The sequence below is a fragment of the Phoca vitulina genome, unplaced genomic scaffold (genome assembly GCF_004348235.1).
Source record: "Phoca vitulina isolate PV1807 unplaced genomic scaffold, GSC_HSeal_1.0 scaffold24, whole genome shotgun sequence".
NCBI lineage: Eukaryota > Metazoa > Chordata > Mammalia > Carnivora > Phocidae > Phoca > Phoca vitulina.
Window position 1 is genome coordinate 20,765,050 of NW_022589727.1, and position 21,032 is coordinate 20,786,081.

Consider the following 21,032-nt stretch of genomic DNA (forward strand, 5'->3'; position numbering starts at 1 on the left):
CATATTTTTCTGTTCCTATTAGCAACAGCATTCATACTACCTAATCAAAACATATGCAGGGAAGTTGCCAGAACTCTCAGGGGAAGGTTGGGGGAGGGGTAGTCCTTTTAACCTTAGTCACAGGATGGGAACATAGTTTGGGGTCTCATGGGGCTTGATGATTAGCTATAATTCTGTGGAGAGAGGTTAGGGTCAGTTTTTGTGACTATGGAAACGGAAATTAGGATCTCCCGTTGGTTTTTAGCTGAGTGTTGTGCAATCTTATTTCTCAAGGACTAGGCTTAAAATAGATCTGAATATAACCAAGAAAATAACCTCATTATATGTATTAAAAAAGCTTCATACTTGACTTCCTTAAATTGCTTCTCTAGGCTTTTTTTTTTTTTTTTTAAGATTTATTTATTTATTTGAGAAAGAGACAGAGTGCAAGGGGGGGGAGGGTCAGTGGGAGAGAGTGTCCCAAACAGACTCCACACTTATCACGGAGCCCAAGGCAGGGCTGGATCCCAAGACCCTGAGATCACGACCCCAGTGGAAACCAAGAATCTGACTGCACCACCCAGGTGCCCCTCTAGGCTTTTTTATATACAGCTTATTACCTGTGTGAAAGTCACTTCATCTGCCTTCTGTATCTATAAACCAAGGAAATTAGAATAGGTGACTCTTACATATCATTCCAATTTTAAAATTTTTTAAGTCTGTGATCTGAGTATGACTGAACTTTGAAGTGCTTTTGCTTTCAAGGAAGAGACCATCATCCGTATGTTCATCAAAAATGATTTTAACTGAATCTAATTTTTAGATATTGGTGAAATTAAGGAAAATTTATAGCATGCTTTATTGTTGATGTTTATCCTTTTTCAGTGCTCCCTTTACGGCTTAGTTTTTAATTTATTTAAATGTGACTCAAAGCTCATATGCATTTAAAAATGCACATGATTTACATGAGGTTCAATATACATACAAAGATGCATCATGGTAAAAAAAGAACTTAGTTTCTACATTAATTTTTTATGGTTCATAAGGAATTTCAGGACCCTCAGGTATAAATTTCTCATAGTTTGTGATGCTGGGCTTCTGACAAGGTCATGATTATTTCTTAGTTGAAGGTCTTCCATGTATACATAGTGGGCAGAAGCTTCTTTGTATGTATGGGAAATGACTTCTGAAACATAATTGGGTAGTAAATATTTTAGGCATTGTGGGGCACATATATATCTCTGTTACATATTCTTCTTTTTTACCTTTTACAACCCTTTAAAAATGAAAAAGCATTCTTAGCTTCATGTCTATAGAAAAACAGGCTGAGGCTTGATGCCAACACCTGGACTAATATTTCAAGAAGGCTGCTGTAACAGACAAAAGCTAGCTTCCAAAAGTCTAGGATGTAGAGGCTTAAACAAAACAAGTGGACAAAAATTGAAATGTCCTGAAGGAATGAAAATTTTAAATGAAATGGTAAGCTCTTCATCTAGTAAGTTAATGATTCTTAGATTGAAATGCAAAAAGATAAATTTTTTAAATTAACCATTTTAAAAAGATTTTTTTAAAACTACCATTTAGTTGATTTCTTCCTTAACTTTGTAATTTGGAAAATTTCAGACATATACCATAGTAGAATATTATAATGACCCCCTGTGTACCTAGCATCCAGCTTCAGTAATCATCTAACAGCCAGTCTTGTTTTGTTTATACCCCAGACCTCTGACACTGAATTATTTTGAAGCAAATCTCAGACATTACTTTGTTTAGTTTATAAGTATTTCAGTATCTCTTGAAGATTCTTTAAAAAACATAACCACAATATTATAAAACCTGGAAAAAAGATGACAGTATTGTAACATACCTAGTCAGTGCTCACATTTCTCCAGCAGTCCCATGATCTCTTGCTGTTCTTGTATTTATTTTGTTTGAATTTGGATCCTACCAAGGTCTGCACATTGCATTTCATTAATGTGTCCCTTAGGCTTCTTTTATCTATAAGTTCGCCCTCCCTTTTTTATTCTTTGTAGTTTGTTGTTGCTGTTATTTGAAGAAATTAGTTTTTTTTGTTCTATTGAACATCTTCTGAATTTTGCTGATTCCATCTACTGGTGTCAATTACCACGTTGCTCTGTCCCTTCTGGTACTTGAAGCTGGGACTTCTAGAGACTTGATCTATTTCAGGTAGGGCTTTGGCAAGAATACTTGTAAGCAGTATTATTTAGGCACCCGGAGGCAGGTAAAGTCTGGCTGTCTTGTTTTGTGATGTTAGTAGCCATTAATGATTGTTGCTTAGATCCTGTGTCTATTGAAGAGTTTTCAACTGTGATGATCTATTTTTATCATTCCTCATTCATTTGTTACCTGGAATACTGCTATAAAAAATAAGCATTTCTCATCATTTATATAATTACATAGAGGTACAGCTTATAAAAGAAAGGTTAAATACTTGATTCTTTCCTTTTAGCAAAGTATCCTCCATCCTCCAAAGATGACCAGTGACACTTTTTAATATATTTATAAACTCCTGGATTTTAATATATTTGATATATGTTAGTCCATTGCAGTATTTTTATTGATGCTCATTTGAGGCTAGTGATTGCTTGTTTTTGAACTTTTTATGGATAGAATCATGCAGTAAACACTCTTTTGCGTCTGGTTTATTTGATTACCCTTATGTTTATGAGATTTGTCTGTATTGTTGTATAGGCAATAGTTTGGTCTTCTTGCTGTGTGGTATTCCGTTTATTATGTATGACCACTGCAGTTTATCATTTATTCTGTAGTAAAACATGTATACTGTAATTATTTCCATTTGGGGGCTATTATGAATAGCATTTATAGGAATTTTCTTGTACATGTTTTTTGTTAATCATACCTATGCATTTTGTTGGTATACACTTAGGAGTGGCAGAGCCATAGAATATGTTTAGCTTCAGTAAATATATCCCAAGTATAGGCATACTGTGTTTTATTGTACATTGCTTTTTAACACTTTGATAATACTGCATTTTTTATAAATTGAACATTTACAGCAGCCCTGCATTGAGCAAGACTTTTAGCACTATTTTCCAACAGGATTTGTTCATTTCGTGTCTCTGTGTCACATTTTGGTAATTCTTGCAATATTTCAAACTTTTTCATTATTATTATATTTATTTTATAGTGATCTCTGATTAGTGATCTTTGGTGTTACTATTGTAATTGTTTTGGGGTGCCATGAACCACACCCATAAAAGACCACAGACTTAATTGATAAATGTTGTGTATGTTTTGACTGCTCCACCTGTCAGCCTTTCTCCTATCTCTCTCTCTCTCTCCATGGGCCTCTATTCTTTGAGACACAACAATATTGAAATGAGGCCAGTTAACAATTACCAACAATGATCGCTTAAGTATTCAAGGGAAAGGAAGAGTTGCATGTCTCTCACTTTAACTCAAGAACTAGAAATGATTAAGCTCAGTGAGGAAGGCATGTTGAAAGCCATGATAGGCTGAAAGCTAGGCCTCTTGTGCCAAACAGTAAGCCATGTTGTGAATGCAAAGGAAAAGTTCTTGAAGGAAATTAAAAGTGCTACTTCAGTCAACACATGAATGATAAGAAAGCCAAAACAGCCTTATTGCTGATACAGAGAAAGTTTGAGTGGTCTGAATAGAAGATCAAAGGAGCCACAAAAGATCCCTTTAAGCCAAAGCTTAATCCAGAGCAAGCCCTAACTCTTCAATTCTGTGAAGGCTGAGAGAGGTGAGGAAGCTGCAGGAGAAAAGTCTGAAGCTAGCAGAGGTTTAAGGATAACATCAAAGTGCAAGGTGAAGTAGCAAGTGCTGATGGAGAAGCTACAGCAAGTGATCCAGAAGATCTAGTAAGATCATTACTGAAGGTGACTACACTGAACAGCAGGTTTTCAATGTAGATGAAACAGCCTTCTATTGGAAGAAGATGCCATCTTGGACTTTTCACGATTACAGAGGAGAAGTCAGTGCCTGACTTCAGAGCTTCAAAGGACAGGCTGGCTCTCCTGTTAGGGACTAATGCAGCTGGTGACTTTAAGTTGAAGCCATGTTCATTTAGCATTCTGAAAATCCTCGGGCCCTGAAGAATTATGCTAGATCTACTCTGCCTGTGTTCTAGAAATGGAACAACAAAGCCTAGATGACACCACGTCTGTTTACAAGTAGTTGACTGAGTATTTTAAGCCCACTGCTGAAACCCACTGCTCAGAAAAAAGATGTCTTTCAAAATATTACTGCTCATTGACAATACACCTGGTCACCCAAGAGCTCTGATGGAGATGTACAATGAGCTGAATGTGGTTTTCATGCCTGCTAACTCAACATCCATTCTGTAGCCCATGGATCAAAGGGCAATTTTGTCTTTCAAGTCTTATGATTTAAGAAGTATGTTTCATAAGGCCATAGCTGCCATAGACAGAATTGTTCTGATGGATCGGGGGAAGGTCAATTAAAAACCTTCTAGAAGGGATTCACCATTCTAGATGCCATTAAGAACATTCATGATTCATGGGAAGAAGTCAAAATATTAACATTACCAGAAATTCAGAAGTTGATTCCAGCTCTCATGGATGACTGAGGGGTTCCAGACTTCAGTGGAGGAAGTCCCTGCAGATGTGGTGGAAATAGCAAGAGAACCAGAATTAGAAGTGGAGTCTGAAGACGTGACTGAATTGCTGCAAGCTCCTGATAGAATTTTTACAGATGAAGAGTTTCTTCTTATGGATGAGCAAAGAGAGTGGTTTCTTGAGAGGGAAACTATGCATGGTGAAAATGCTGTGAAGATTATTGAAATGACAATAACGGATTTAGAATCTTTCATAAACTTGGTTGAGAAAGCAGCGGTAGGGTTTGAGAGGATTGACTCCTGTGTGTGGAAAGAAGTTCTGTGGGTAAAACAGCATTCATGCTACAGAGAAGTCGTTCGTGAAAGGAAGAATCAATCGATGTGGCTAACTTCATTGTTGTCTTATTTTAAGAAATTGCTACAGCCACGCAACCGTTAGCAACCACGACCGTGATCAATCAGCAGCCAAAACATAGAGGCAAGACCCTCCCCCCAGCAAAAGATTGACTCACTGAAAGCTCAGATAATGGTTAGTGTTTTTTAGCAGTAACAAATTTTAAAATTAGGGTATGTACATTTTTAAGGCATAGTGCTATTGTGCGCTTAATAGGCTATACAGTATAGTGTAGATGTAACTTTTATATGTACCGGGAAACCAAAAAATTAATTTGATTACTTTATTGAGATATTCCCTTTATTTCTGTGGTCTAGAACTCAAACCGCAATATTTCCAGGGTATACCTGTATATCAAAGTAGCTACCCCAGTTTACATTCACCAGGAGCATATGACAGTTCCAGTTGTTCCGCTTTCTCTTTAAGAACAATACTCAGTCCCCATTGAGTTTTGTCAGCATTGATGTTTTAGCCATTCTAATGGGGTGTGATGGTATTTCCTTATGGGTTAATTTGCATTTCCCTGGTGTCTAAGATTGAGCGGTTTTTCATGTTTGTGGGCAGTTCGTGATGTGCTGTTCAAGTCTTTTGCCTCTTTTTTTTTTATTAGATAGTTTCCCTTTTTCTTATTGGTTTGTATAACCACTAGGTGTTAGTCCTCTATCAAATAAATGTATCGTAGTTCTTTTCTCCCTCTCTTTGTTTTGCCTTTTCATTTTTAAATGCTGTCTGCTTATGAACAGGAGGTCTCACTGTTGTTATTTTTAATGTAGTCCAGTTTATATTTTTTCCTTTATTGTGGCCTGTTGAATTGTTTGATTAGATCATGAAGGTATTCCCTCTTCAGTTTGGGTTATGATACCTGATATTTTGGTTCTTATTCCTTTCACAATATTTTTATAAATTTTTGTATAGGAGGGTTGTTTTTGTTTTAATGTATTACACAAACACGTTACATTTTCTTAGCATGTTTTTAAAAATAGAATAAATAAAATAAACTATATTTTAATAAGTCTTTCATAGGCTTATTAGGATTCTATGTAGGATTCAACACCTATATTTTTCTTACTTTTTCTTCTTAGGAGTTGGTTTATATAATATTCTACATGAAAAATTCAGTTTAACCTGAATTTACGATCTTTGTACAGATATTTAAAGCCTATTATTTATTTTAAATACCGAAAGAAGCATTTTTTTGCTAGCACTTCAACATTTAAACATATTGCCACATTAGCTTTATTTCTGTCCATACAGACACATACATAATTTGTATTTTTTGCTCAGCCATTTGAAAGAAACTAGCAGGTGTTTCTTTCTCCTACATGAACATAATTCCAGTATTGTCTGTAAATTTGTGTGTAAATAAATTTGTTTCATTGCTCTGGATCCTAGAACTAGTCCAGCAAAGCATTATCGGGTGCCAAAGATGTAATATTCATTTGTTCATTAAAGAACTAATTCAGAAACACTAAAATATGGAGGCAGGTAGAATACATTGAAATCTCTGGCAGGTCCGGCAAGTTAAACACTGAACTTAGAGAAGTACAGAATTTTTCCTGGTCTTTTTGGGTGCTTTATCCATTTCCCTGTTGAATCCTAGGTTGCTTTGAATCACAGAATAAGAAAATAGGTTCTTACTTGCAATATAATTATAATACTAATATTAGATTCTGTGGGACACCTGGGTGGTTCAGTCGGTTAAGCGGCTGCCTTCAGCTCAGGTCATGATCCCAGGGTCCTGGGATCGAGTCCCACATCGGGCTCCTTGCTCAGCAGGGAGCCTGCTTCTCTCTCTCTCTCTCTCCCTCTGCTTGTGCTCTCTCTGTCAAATAAATAAAATCTTTAAAAAATAAAAAAATAGTCTATTTAAAAAATAGATTCTGTGTATTAAATCTGTGTTTGTTAAATATTTATGCATTAAAAACACATAAGGCCTCAAGCATGTTCTAATGAAGAGAGTTACCAAATATATGAGTTGCTATCATTGCATGGCATGAGCCTGAGGTGGTAGGTTAAAACTAAGCTTTGTTAGAGCACTTGAGTTCCTTAAATTTCAGCTTCCTATAAAAACAGAGTATGGCTTCATTAAATTTAAGAGTAATTAAAGGCTTTTCAGAATGTCTGGCACATAAAGAATACTGAAATACTTGCCTTAATTAACTAAAGGGTCTTACTCTTAATATGGTGGAAAAGAACACTTAATAAAATGACTATATCTGAGGGGCGCCTGGGTGGCTCAGTCGTTAAGCGTCTGCCTTCGGCTCGGGTCATGATCCCAGAGTCCTGGGATCAAGCCCCGCATCGGGCTCCCTGCTCGGCAGGAGGCCTGCTTCTTCCTCTCCCACTCCCCCTGCTTGTGTTCCCTCTCTCGCTGTGTCTCTCTCTATCAAATAAATAAATAAAATCTTTAAAAAAAAAAAAAAATGACTATATCTGATTTCTGGACCAAGCTCAGGCTCCATTTCTTTGACCATTTGTGAAATGAGGAATATGTACTGGATGATTTCCAATTAGCATTAACATTTTTATCACTGCATATTGTAGTTATTGTATATATTACCAAGAAAATATCAAATAATTATAAATAAAAATTTAATAATATTTTGATAATAAAAAATTAATAATACTTTATAATTTAATAAATTCTACCTAATCAGGAAATTTAAAACTTTTTGTCTTTTTTAAAAAGATTTTACCTATTTATTTTAGAGAGGGAGAGAATCTCAAGCAGACTCCGTGCCAAGTGTGGAGCCCGTCTCGGGGCTTGACCCTGAGATCATGACCTGAGCAAAAACCAAGAGTCCAGTGCTTAACCGACTGAGCCACCCAAGCACCCCTAAAACTTTTTTATCTTAGTGATCATGCTGAAAAAGAAAAACAGACTTTTCTTTTGATGACTTTGTTACTTGAACTTTCTTCTCACTTCATAGCTCGAATTACATCTTTACAAGAGGAGGTGAAGCATCTCAAACATAATCTTGAAAGAGTGGAAGGAGAAAGAAAAGAAGCTCAAGACATGCTTAATCACTCAGAAAAGGTAAACGATTTAACGTACCAATTATGAGATATTGTGTACTGGCTATCAAATATTATAATGTATTTTTATAAAATAGCTTTCATTCCTAATGTTTATATACTTGCATTTCTAAAAGTTTTTATGGTTGGTGGTGGTTTTGTGGGGGTGTATGTGTGTCTTATTTAGTGCTTTTTATTGTGTTATTTTTGTTTGTTTTTAACCTTGAAGGGTACCATCTAGATGTTTGATATTATCTGATCATCACAAATTACTTTGGTTTGGAAATATCTTTTCATGTAGAATTTTTCCTCCATGTTTTTGTACTTGGGTAAGATGAAGGTGCTGAACCTTACTAGCCTTATGAAAAAAGAAAACAAAGGATAGGTGTATGATAGACCATGTATGCTTTTTCCATTTTATTGGTGAAAGTTAGCAAAGTAGAAAAGAGCATATATGTTTGGCCTTTGCATATAGTTTTCTCACTAATCAGAAATGTCACTGGTTATCCTCTGTCCTTACCTTGCTGAGAAAAGGATTAAATAGATAACATGCAGATCTAGCTCTCACATTTTCAATTCCTCCCTGAAATATAGGTTTACTAGATCCTCAGATAAAGGATCAGAAAATGCACCACTTATTTTGTCCTTTGGACAGGTTTTGTGATAATCAGAGCAGTATGTCTAAGCCTGATGTAAATGTGGATGTAGGATGAAAGATGGAAGAATAGAAGATGCACCCAATCAGAAATGGAATACATTTTGACTTGTCCTTTTGTCAAAGCAATGTAAATCTAGGTGTAGATTTAATTTAATCATAATTTAATGTAAACTAATATAGATTTAAATCTAAATTTTTTTAAAGTGGCAGCAAATATTTTTTTAATGAACCAAAGAATTGTCCTGTTCATTTCTGATCCTAGCAGTGAGCCCTCTTGAATATAACCACCACCACAACCCTATTGGGGGGGGGGGTGATATTTTGCTTTTAATTGTATGTGCTTATCATGATTTTTAAAGTAAGACATTATAAGTAATATGAAATATACAAGAAAGCATAAAAAATAAAATTATGTCCTAAATAAAAATATTTAAGTAAATATGGTGTCACATTTCAGGTCCATGTGATTCATATATTATCTCTTATAGAATATTAAATAATGTAAGATTTAATCATGTGTCTTTTACATAGTGTATTACATAATTCATTTCCATTTTACAGGAAAAAAATAATTTAGAGATAGATTTAAACTATAAGCTTAAATCATTACAACAACATTTAGAACAAGAGGTAAATGAACATAAAGTAACCAAAGCTCGTTTAACTGACAAACATCAATCTATTGAAGAGGCAAAGTCTGTTGCAATGTGTGGTAAGTGTCAGTTTTAATATTTTCTAGTTTTTTCTAGATTTTCTAAATTTTTCTAGTTTTAATATTTTAATAGTTTTTAAATAATGCCTACCAAAAAAATTTATTTAAAATTTCATTTTATAATAGTATAAATGCTTAAAAATTATAAATTGTGATCTAGTAAAAAGATACTTCTCTTTTTTTCCTCTTTTGATACCTTCTTGTTTTTTGGGTTTTTTTTTTAAGATTTATTTATTTTAGTGGGGGTGCAAAGGGAGAGAGAGTCTCAGGCAGACTTCCCGCTGAGCATGGGGCCTAATCTCACAACCCTGATACCTTGACCTGAGCCGAAATCAAGAGTTGGGACACCCAACTTGAGCCACCCAGGCACCCTAATACCTTCCATTTTATTAAATTTCACCTTCTATTTCCCTCATTCTGTTATCTTCCATTTCCTATACATGTCAGTGGAATCTCTCTTTGGTCCCAATTTTTTTAGCCCTTTCCTTTATTTTCTTCCTGATCCATTCTGGAACTCATTGTCTTTTAGTTCATCTGCTTTCTTGCTTTGTACCCTCAATTTTCTGATTCCTCTGTATTTCCACTATACTGGGTATGCCTCTAAACACAACCTTAGATCAGACCAGCCAACTACTTTCTTCACTTCAAGTAGTTCTTTAGATGGGGCTTAGCCCAGTGCATTATCTCCTTCAGTTGAGCTTTCAGTTTTTAATACATCACTCACTGTCCTTCTCTCAGAAGGACATTTTTGTTCTCAGACTTCTATGCCATTCCTTTATCACTCCACTTTTAGGTGAGCTTTTCTCCTATTTCAAAAAGAAATAGTGAAAGCATAGGTGTGAACTCCTCAAAGTCTTGTTCTCTTAATCAGCCTGTCCTATTTCTTTACTCATCTTCATTGTCTTTCCTGCCTTCTTAGAAGATACTGATCCTCCTCTTGTTCTGGCTAATATGTGCTAGCTGTACTCAGATCTAGTCTCTTCTTATCTCATCTTCTCTCTTTTTCTCTTCTTTATTCTTAACCTTTCTCCGCCACTGAATCCTTTCTTGTTGGTTTTTTTTTTAAGATTTTATTCATTTATTTGAGATAGAGCGAGAGCGAGTGAGAGAGCTAGAGAGCACGAGCATTGGGGCGGGGTAGACGGGGAGAGGGAGAAGCAGGCTCTCCACTGAGCAGGGAGCCCACCACGGAACTTGATCCCAGGACTCTGGGATCATGACCTGAGCCAAAGGCAGACGCTTAACTGACTGAGCCACCCAAGTGCCCCTGAATCCTTCCTTGTGAACATGTGCAAGTCTCTTCCATTTAAAAAGAAAAAAAAGGGTGGGCACCTGGGTGGCTCAGTTGGTTTTAAGTGTCTGCCTTGGGCTCAGGTAGTGATCCCAGGGTCCTAGGATTGAGCCCTGCGTCAGGCTCCCTGCTCAGTGGGTAGTCTGCTTCTTCTCTCCTTCTGCCCCTCTCCTGCTTGTGCTCTTTCTCCTCTCAAATAAATAAATAAAATCTTAAAAAAAAAAAAAAAGATAAACCCCTGTAGTAATACATGATCCTTACTGCCACTGTTTTATTCCATCCCTTTAGAGCCAGACTTTTAGAAAGGAGTTTTCCTTTTTTCACCTTGCACTTCTTTGTAACCGGCTACAATCTGGAAGTGTTACTTGACACTTTAAATTCAGTTCTTTCAAGGGATGCCTGGGTAGCTCAGTCAGTTAAGCGTCTGACTGTTGATTTCGGCTCAGGTCATGATCTCAGGGTCATGAGATTCAGCCCCATGTCCCCACGTCTGCTCTGCACTCAGTGGGGAGTATGCATGAGATTCTCTCCCTCTGCCCCTCCCCCCTGCTTGTACACTCTCTCAAAATAAATAAAATCTTTTAAAAATATATTAAATTCAGTTCATTCAAGGGAAAGCTTATGATTTTATCTGTCAAACCTGCTCTAATCTCTTATTCTCACAATACTAGTTAATGGCTGTATAGTTTTTAGGAGCCCAGGCTTGGAATCAAACAAATCTGTTTTTGCCTCTTAGCTATACTGTGACTATTAAAAAGATACTGAGTGAACAAATGTATGTAAAGTGCCTGTACATAGAAAGCTTTCAATAAATGGGGGGCTCCTAGGTGACTCAGTTGGTTAAGCATCTGACTAACTCTTGATTTCAGCTTAGGTCATGATCTCAGGGTCCTGGGATCAAGCCCTGCATCGGGCTCTGCACTCAGTGGGGAGTCTGCTTGAGGATTTCTCTCTCTCCCTCTTCCCCTTCCCCTCCCCCCACTTGCACACTCTCTCTCTCTCAAATAAATAAATAGAAAGTAAGAGAGAGAAAAGAAAAAAAAAAGAAAGCTTTCAATAAATGGGAAAAATTATTATGGTTAAAGGTGGTGATATTCAACATCCGGGAACCCAAGCCGGAAGTCTGGGAATCATTCAGCATTTCTGCTTCCAAATGATATATACAATATATTCCTCTTTTCCTTTTCTCTTTTAGTTCATGGTGATGTCATCACTTTGCTTGATCTATTGCAGTAAACTTTTAATTATTACTATGCCAGGAATTATTCTACTCATCGATCTATTGTTCCCACTTAGCCCAGAGTGATCTTTTTGAAATTTAAATCTTACTGTGCTGGTCATTCTTAAAATCCTTTTGTCTTTTCACTATTTGCAAGATACACGTCAGACTTCTCATGACATAAAGAATCTTTGAGTTAGCACTTAACCTGTCTTTATAGTCTTACTGCTCTGCACTTTCTTATGTGTATCTCATGATTCAGCCATATTAAACTACTTTTATTTCTTTCACATATGTTAATTATTGACTGTCTACCATAGGCCAGGCATACCTGGGAATATATACCACAGAGTGAGACTTACAAGAACCCTACCTCTTAGAGATTATATTGTGATGGTGGAGATAAACAAAAAAAGCAAATAAATGAAAATAGGTACAGATTGTAGTCATTAATATGAAGAAAATATCATGTGATAGTTTCTAAGAATTGCTATGTTAGATGGGGTTCTGAGGAAAGGCCTCTCTAAACTAATACTATTTGAATCAAAATGAACCTCCATTGAAAGAGCAGGAGGAAGTATGTTCTAGGCCGAAGAGGTGATAAGTTCAATACCCTTATTCTAAGAATAGTGGATAGCCATTGTAGTGTTTTGAGCTGTGCTGGAAGGTGTAATTTGTTTTTAAAAGACCACTCCTACTACTGTGTGGAAAATGGTTTTGAGAGAGAACAGTTTAAAAAGGGAAATCAACTAGAAGGCTCTAATCTATAGGCATTGGTGGGTAGTAGAGCTAGAAAGAAATGGAGATACAGAAGGCAAGAGTTGGTAAGGAATTGGATGGAAAGAGGAAAAAGAAGGAATCAAGAAAGACTCAGGCTTTTTAATTTTTTTTTTTTTTAAGATTTTTATTTATTTATTTGACAGAGAGAGACACAGTGAGAGAGGGAACACAAGCAAGGGGAGTGGGAGAGGGAGAAGCAGGCTTCCCGCTGAGCAGGGAGCCCGATGCGGGGCTCAATCCCAGGACCCTGGGATCATGACCTGAGCCGAAGGCAGACGCTTAACGACTGAGCCACCCAGGCGCCCCTCAGGCTTTTTAATTTTGACAGCTGGACAGATGTTAATATGTTTTGACATTGAGATGACTGAGATAGATAGGAGGGATTTGGGAGGGGAGGGAAATAAAATTGTCTGTTTAGATATGTTAACTTTGAAAAGCATATTAGATATGTGGGTGGAGATGTCAAATAGTCAATTGTTATATAAGTCGAGCTGAGAGGAGAGGTATCAATTCAGGAGTCACACACATAGAGCTGTATGCAGAACCTGATGAGATCAGCTAAGGGAAGAATAAAGGCAGAATAGAAAAGGAATCATAAGGAGCCCTTAGGTAGTCTAACATTTGGAGGTCAGATAGAAGAGGAAAAACCAGCAAAGGACACCAAGAAAGAACAGCCAGAGGGGTCACAGGAATGCCAAAAGAGTGTATGGTATTAGAACTCGAAGAGAATTGAAAAAAAATGAAGTTGTTCAATATATTGAATTCTGTTAAGGTCAGTAAAGATGAAGACATGAACATTGCGTGTCCTCTGCATTTTACAAGATGGACGTCATTGGTTATCATACGAAGCAGTTTCAGCAGAATGCTGGAGATAGAAGAAATGGAAAGTAATAAATGAATAGTAGATGAGGCACTGGAGACAAATGTAGATAGCCCTTTCAGAAGTTCGTCAACAGAGATGGATGGTAGCTGAGAAGGGATATGAGATCAGTAGAGGATATTTTAGGAGGGGAGATAATAAATTAGATTATTATGTTGATGAGAATGATTCAGTTGGGAGCAGGAAATTGTTGAGGCAGAGAAGAGATGAAATAATTGAAGAAACAAAGTCCAAAACAGAAGTGGATAGATTTATGTTTGATTAGAGACAGGAATTAAGAAGTGATGATTATTGGTGTGGCTAAGTTTGTAGGTTTGGGAGGAAAGATGAGGAAGTTCTATTCTATTGGTTTCTATTTTGTCACCTGGAGGGCAGTCTCTGAGGATGGAAAAGCAGACTCAAGTTTGAGTCATTTGGTGCAACTTACTAGTTGCAAGACCTTGGAAAAGTTAACCTCTCAGAACCTTAGTTACCATATCTCAAAAAAGGAGCCTCACTGTAGACTAGTAAGTTCTGGTAATGATTAAAGTATGTATTATACTACCATGGAATCTTGTTTATCTGAGATGCATAAATTAGAATTCCTATCAGCCTTAAGTCCACTGTTCTGGAACAGTGCAAGGTATAGATTAATAATCACAGCCTTATTTTTCTGCTTTTATCTGAACTACTCCCATTTTTCTTATTAGTTCACTTTTTTCCCAGCTATATTTTCACCTTCTGGTCTGAAAATGGCACTGAATAATCTCTCATATCATTGGGCATGGGCTGGATTTAGATTTTATTACTTTATTATATTTTATAACTCCCTTCGTTTAGAGATCTTACTATACAAATAATTCAGATAACCTTAGGACTTCTGTAGTGAATAGCTCTGTTAGAATCCCAGGATAAAAACAGTAGGGATTTTTGGCACCAATTTGTCTTATACACCAATTTGTCTTATACATTTGAAAATGAAGTATGTATGTTTGTAACTCTTTTTTTTTTTCCCCTCACAGAAATGGAAAAAAAGCTAAAGGAAGAGAGAGAAGCTCGAGAGAAGGCTGAAAATAGAGTTGTTCAGATTGAGAAACAGTGTTCAATGCTAGATGTTGATCTGAAACAATCTCAGCAGAAGCTCGAGCATTTGACTGAAAATAAAGAAAGGATGGAGGATGAAGTAAGAAAAATAGTACTGGTTTTGTTCGTCTTATAAAAGAAACAATCATAAGTTATGACTGAACAGTCATTATCTGTAATTTAAACAACATAGAGGAGATTTGAATAAAATAACCTGTATGTATATGTTCACTGCTGTAAGGTCACCACTATACCCTTACCTCCTAGGATTTTCATCCACAGATAGTTAGTGAACATTCACACCATAGGTTCTATGCCATTTTGCACTATGACGGTACAACTCTGTAGAAGTGTTATAGATCCTCCCCTGAAGAATCTGATTATCTGCTTTTTTTTTTTTTTTAAGATTTTATTTATTTATTCTGAGAGAGAGTATGCATATGAGAGAGAGCACAAGCAGAGGGAGAGGGAGAAGCAGACTCCCCGCTGAGCAGGAAGCCCAAAGCAGGACTCACTTCCAGGACCCCAGGATCATAACCTGAGCCGAAGGCAGACGCTTAACCAACTGAGCCACCCAGGCACCCATGACCATCTGCTTTTTTAAAAAACAAAAATAACCTTTATTGTAAAGTTACCCAGTAATCCCAAAGAGGAGCAATTGCTCTTAGATTTCAAGAAAAATGTTAAACCACAGAGTCTTGACTGGTTTAGATTGATAGAAAGCACAGGGTACACTTTTAGAAAGCAGTAAATAAAAAGATAAAATGATATTATATCCTTGTGTTTTATTATATGTATTTTAGAAATCACTTATAAGATTTAAAATAATTCACATATATAAGTTAGAGAAGGGAGAGAGAGAAGACCAGAATAATCAGGAAAGACTTCTTTAAAGGAGTGGATGAGATACTACCATTATTTAAAGGTTGGGTAAGACCTCAAAGGTTAATAGTTTGAGAGTCAGAAGCCAGAGTTGGTAAAGGGAACATTATCAGTGATGATGATAATAAAAGAGTGATTAATGAGAGAAGATAGGTAAGTGAAGGACAAAAAAGGACTTGATACAACCAGAGAAGAAAAGACATACTGAGTAGTCATGGGAAACTTGGGGACCAAAGTATTGATAAAATTACCTGTCTCCCTTTGCCCCCTGCACCCCACCCCGTTCTCTCTCTCTCTCAAATGAATAAATAAGTCTGTCTAAATAAATAAATAGTGAGATGTAAGATCCCAATTACTTTTCTCATTCATAGGTTAAGAATCTATCCCTTCAACTGGAGCAGGAATCAAACAAGCGACTGTTGTTACAGAATGAATTGAAGTCTCAAGCATTTGAAGCAGACAATTTAAAAGGTTTAGAAAAGCACATGAAACAGGAAATAAATACTTTATTGGAAGCAAAGAGATTATTAGAATTTGAATTAGCTCAGCTTACAAAGTAAGTCTCAAAAATAACATTTTTCTTTCTTTTTTGTGTTCTGCATTTGCTTATGTTTGATATTTTATGTGTGTGGAAATAATGTATTTGGAGTTTGTGAAAGGAAGACTTTAGAAAAATTCATTTAGAAGTGAAAGAATTTACTTACAAAGGTTTGCAAGGGAGCCTTAGTAAATAAAAAGTAGAGATCTTTAAGAGGAGAAGAAAGGAGATTATCAAGGCTACTTACTGACTTTACCGTTAAACTGAAAGCTACAGTTTTGTCATATGATTTTCATACCCACAAGTCATGTTTCTTCACACTAGAATTACAAAAATCAGGGATAAGTTTCAGTACCTTATGGGAAATGTTCAGTGTTTCTTTATTTTAGAAACTAGAGTTAGACATGATGACCCTGTATTTGTCTTGTTTCTTTGGTACATCTCAGAATGCAAAGTACCTTTTTTCTTCTACTCTGAGATGTGATGTGTTCGCTTACTTGAAGTAGAGACAAAGCAAGGTGTTGTTTGTGCTTTCAGAATTTGTATAAAGACATGCTTCAGAAATTTAATGTCAAAGATGAGTGTATCTTATGCCAAGTCATGTGTTTTTATTTCCTCTAGATTTATGTTACAATATCTTCATTTGCCACCTTCATTTACAGCATAGTAATTCTTGAATAAAATTATTGGTTTTTGTTTTGTTGGATTTATATTGGCAAAATTCTTTTCCCCCTTTTAGAGCCATCATTTTCAAGTAATGTGTTTCATAGTTTTCTTCTCCCGAAATAACTTTCACTCAGCATTCAGTGAACATCTGTTATGTTCTTTTATCAACCATATGCCTTGGTAGATGCTGAAAATAAAAAGCTATTACTATCTAATATGAAAATCTAGCAGATGCAGACAGAATTGTTTATCCTTGAGCGTGTATGTTTATGGGTTGCATTGTCAGATAACAGATAACTGTCTTATCTGTTTCTATGTGAATTGTGTTCCTGTGTGTATTATATATATATGTAGGTGTGTCTGTGTTCCTCCTCCTTTGTCAGTTATTGTTCTTGCCTCCTTTCTTGTTTCTTACCTGGTTTTTCATTTCCAGCCCCACCCCCATGCTTTATTGGCCATCATGTATAGTATTATATGTATATATAATGTATAGCATGTATAATATTCTTAATATTTATTAAATATTTTCATGTCCCCTCTTTTTATTTGCTTACTTTACTACATAAGATATTTAAAATGTATCCCTAAAGGACACCTGGGTGACTCAGTCGACTAAACTGCCTTCGCTTGGGTCATGATCTCAGGGTTCTGGGATCGAGTCCCTCATTGGGCTCCTTGCTCAGTGAGGAGTCTGCTTCTCTCTCTGCCTGCAGCTCCCCCTGCTTGTGCCGTCTCTGTCTTTCTGACAAATAAATAAAATCTCTAAAAAATAAAATAAAATAAAAATAAAATGTATTTTAAGAATGCTTTTCTCTATTAAAACTTACCAAAAAAGTATCATTTTTATTTTTGCAACTTGGATTAATCCACAATTAATATTCTCCTGAAAGTCACATTCAGTAGAAAACAGTTCCCTCTGCTTTGCACAGTATCATTTTATAAGGAGCAAAATGGAACCAAACAGCATGACCTGATCAAATATAATAAAGTAATACTGTGTAATGAAGTATGATTTTTAAAAACAAAGGTCATTTTAGTAAACCTTTTTATTTTTAGCAACTGTAATAAATAAAGAATAATATAAAGCCTAGTGTAAATAGCATTCATTTACGGTTTTCTCTTTTACCTGAAGACAGTATAGAGGAAATGAAGGACAGATGCGGGAGCTCCAAGATCAGCTTGAAGCTGAGCAGTATTTCTCGGTAAGAATCATTTTTAACACTTGGCTTAAAACAAAGTATTAAGATTTTTAATGTGAACTGTGACTTTTTTCCAAATGACCGTGAAGTAGTTTTCTCCCCCTTTATATATCCCCATCTCTACATTTCATTTCTGAATCTGAGTTCATGATCTGTGTAAGTTATAAAGAAATGACCATTTCTGTGAAATATTTCTAGAACTGCCATCAAACTAAAGCTATATGTAAGACTTTGTTAAGGGTTTTGTTCACCTGGTAGCAAGCTTGGGTGCTTGGAGTGTCAGTATTTTCATGCATGGTTCATGCATGCACGTTACATTTGTAGGTGTAACTGCATACAGTTATAGGTATAGTTAATGCTCAAAAGCTTTGGTCTTGTTTTAGCTCTCTGTATGCACTTCATGCATCTATTTTGCTTTTTTCTCCATAGAAGTCATTCTAACTCTTACTGGCTGCAGGGCAGGTTATTTTCACTACTACTTTAACATTTATAGCCAGTGCTTTGAGATGTTATTGAAGCCTCTGCATTTTTTATTTCTTTTGGTTGCCAAGTTTATACTCCACCATTTCAACTTAACATTTACCTAGCTTCTCCATTACTGTGAACACTAGCAGCCGCTTTTCCTACAAGTCTTAGTGCACTTAAATGAGAGAGTTTGAGTTGTGCTGGTGAACATGCCCTAGAAATCAAGTGAACAATATTGGAAATAATGATTTCCTAAATAAAGAATCTGAACACTAGTAGAGCTCTACAGAACTTTCATGTGTTCAGAGCTTTATGCTGTACTCTGCTCATCTCCTAATAAACATGGTGACTTTCTATTTTTTGCCTATTTTTTTCTTGGCTTGTTAGACTATCAGTGATTTTAATTTTTAAAAAAATCAGTATTGTTAAAAAATCTTTCCCTGGGTAGAGATTAACCTTAACTGTTGAAAGTGTTATAGTACTGACTTCTGCAGAGTGGTCTATAATATCATGCACACTTCCTTGTCCATATACTTTCACAGAGTAATCATCTAGTACCTCTTTTATTTACATGCCCATTGAAATATTTGTATTTTTCCCCTAGAGAAGTGCTATTTCTTAGAGGGATAAGTAAGTTTACAGTATAAAAGTAATTCTTCACAGCTATTTGCTGGTTCTTACTATTTTTTTCTCCCTTATCTTTTATATGAAAAAGGATAGTTTACAAAAAAGACTGCGGAACTAGAAGTTTATTCTGTAATCACAGCATCTTAACACAGTATGGATCTAATGCTTACTCATAGCATATTTTACTCAGCAAAATATTTTTTAGGTGTATCATGTCATTTGTATCAGTAGTTCATTCCTTTTTATTGTTCAGTATGAATACTCCACAATTTTTAAAATTCATCTGTTGATGAACCTCTGATTGTTTACAATTTGGGATAATGCTGCAATGAAAATTCATATATAAGATTTTGTGTGGATATATGCTTGCATTTGTCTTGGGTAAATACTTGGGAGTAGAATTGTTGGGTTGTAGGTTGTTTAACTTTATAAGGAGCTACCAAACTTTTTAAACTCCTCATAAACACTTATTTCTTCTAATCACTTATTTTGCAGACACTTTATAAAACCCAGGTAAAGGAACTTAAGGAAGAAATTGAAGAAAAAAACAGAGAATATTTAAAGAAAATACAAGAGCTACAAAGTGAGAAGTATGTCCATCCATTTTTCTTTACAACAAGAATCGCTATTTCAACATAGCATTCTTTTAAGTTTAAAAATAGAGAGTAGATGTGCCATTATTCTGATGGGAATGGTATAGCAAATCTTATTAGGCTAATTCAGAACAAATCAAACTAAATTTAGACTAATTTTTCTCTTTATGGTGAAAATGTCATACAGTAACGCTATGGCAATTGTATAGAGATTCACTAAACTGTGATAGTAAATTGTTTTCAGGGGTCTCTCAATCTTTAAACATCTATTTGTATATAAATATTTCATACTGTACTTGCAAGGCATTATTTTATGCTAGGTAAAGTTATTTAGGGTTTCCCTCTTAGTATTACTAGGCAGGTTAAGTTCCATTGCATGTCTGCTTAGGGCCTTAGAAGAAGACCTAAAGCTATTTAAGTGTAACAACTTCTTATAGCTAGGTGGAACAGACATTAGAACTAGTTTTCTGACATTTTTATGTTCTCTTTCCATATAGAAATTTTAAAAATTTAACCATTTTATTGCTGAAACAAAGAAATACATTAAATATTTTAACATGCTTAGTTTTATGAATTATATGACAAATATCATTAGAATTACCACCCATGAAAGAGACAGACTCTTGCTATCCACTTTAGAAGCCCACTGTATTCCCCCTCCAGATTATGCCTTCTTCCCTCCCCACCACTGAATAATCACTATCCTGACACTTATTTGTTGATGGAACTGGATCATTTTTCTTGTATAGTTTTCCTCAGTTGTACTGACTTTATTGATCCATTTCCACAGTTAGTTGGACATTTTTGTCCTGTGTTTCCTGCAAATCTGTAGTTAAATCTAGAACTGTGCTATCCAGTATGGTAGCCCCTGGTCTTATGTAGCCATTTAAATTTGAACTTTAATTTATTTAATTTATTTAAGTGAAGTTTAAAATTTAGTTTTTAAACTAAATTTTAAATTTTAGGTGCTCAACAGTCCTATTTGGCTAGTGTTTACCATATTTGACAGCACAGGTATACAGAACATTTCTATCCTCATAGAAAGCTTTATTGGACATCCCTAATTGAGAGTCTTAGTCATATTCAAATCTGATTTTAGAGGGGTGAAGACTACCTCATACATAACCTTGTACTGTCTGGTTACTTCTTTGTGTTGTTAGCAACCATGGACACTCAGTGCTTTAGATCTTTAATATATTTAGTGGAGTCTAAGGTAGGAGCAAAGGTACATTTCCTGGTTAGTCTCTGTGAGAGTGATAGACTCCTGTTGTAGTCTATTGCCTATCATTTGTATGGTGTCTGCAGTGTAATATGCAATCCCATGTTGTGTGCATTCACTGTGAAGAGGGCACCCAATCTTCTACATACTATTGTTCTATAGGGTTGATATGTTTGCCCTTGTTTGATCTGTTTAAAAGAAACATATCACCACTAGTGTGCTAAGTACTGTGCTTCATGCCAGTGATATAATTATTAGTAAGTTATGGTTC

The 21,032-nt window shown here is 35.6% G+C and overlaps 1 protein-coding gene across 6 annotated transcripts in view; it reads left to right on the plus strand.

Moving 5' to 3' along the window:
- The window catches only part of ROCK1 (Rho associated coiled-coil containing protein kinase 1), a 149,888-nt gene that overhangs the window by 96,309 nt on the left and 32,547 nt on the right, over positions 1-21,032 (plus strand). For all 6 annotated transcript variants that reach the window (XM_032421458.1, XM_032421459.1, XM_032421460.1 and 3 more), the window contains 6 exons: positions 7,886-7,992; positions 9,190-9,340; positions 14,512-14,672; positions 15,826-16,010; positions 17,791-17,860; positions 19,445-19,539. In XM_032421458.1, coding sequence (XP_032277349.1) covers positions 7,886-7,992; positions 9,190-9,340; positions 14,512-14,672; positions 15,826-16,010; positions 17,791-17,860; positions 19,445-19,539 — 769 coding nt within the window. The remainder of the gene's footprint in view (positions 1-7,885; positions 7,993-9,189; positions 9,341-14,511; positions 14,673-15,825; positions 16,011-17,790; positions 17,861-19,444; positions 19,540-21,032) is intronic.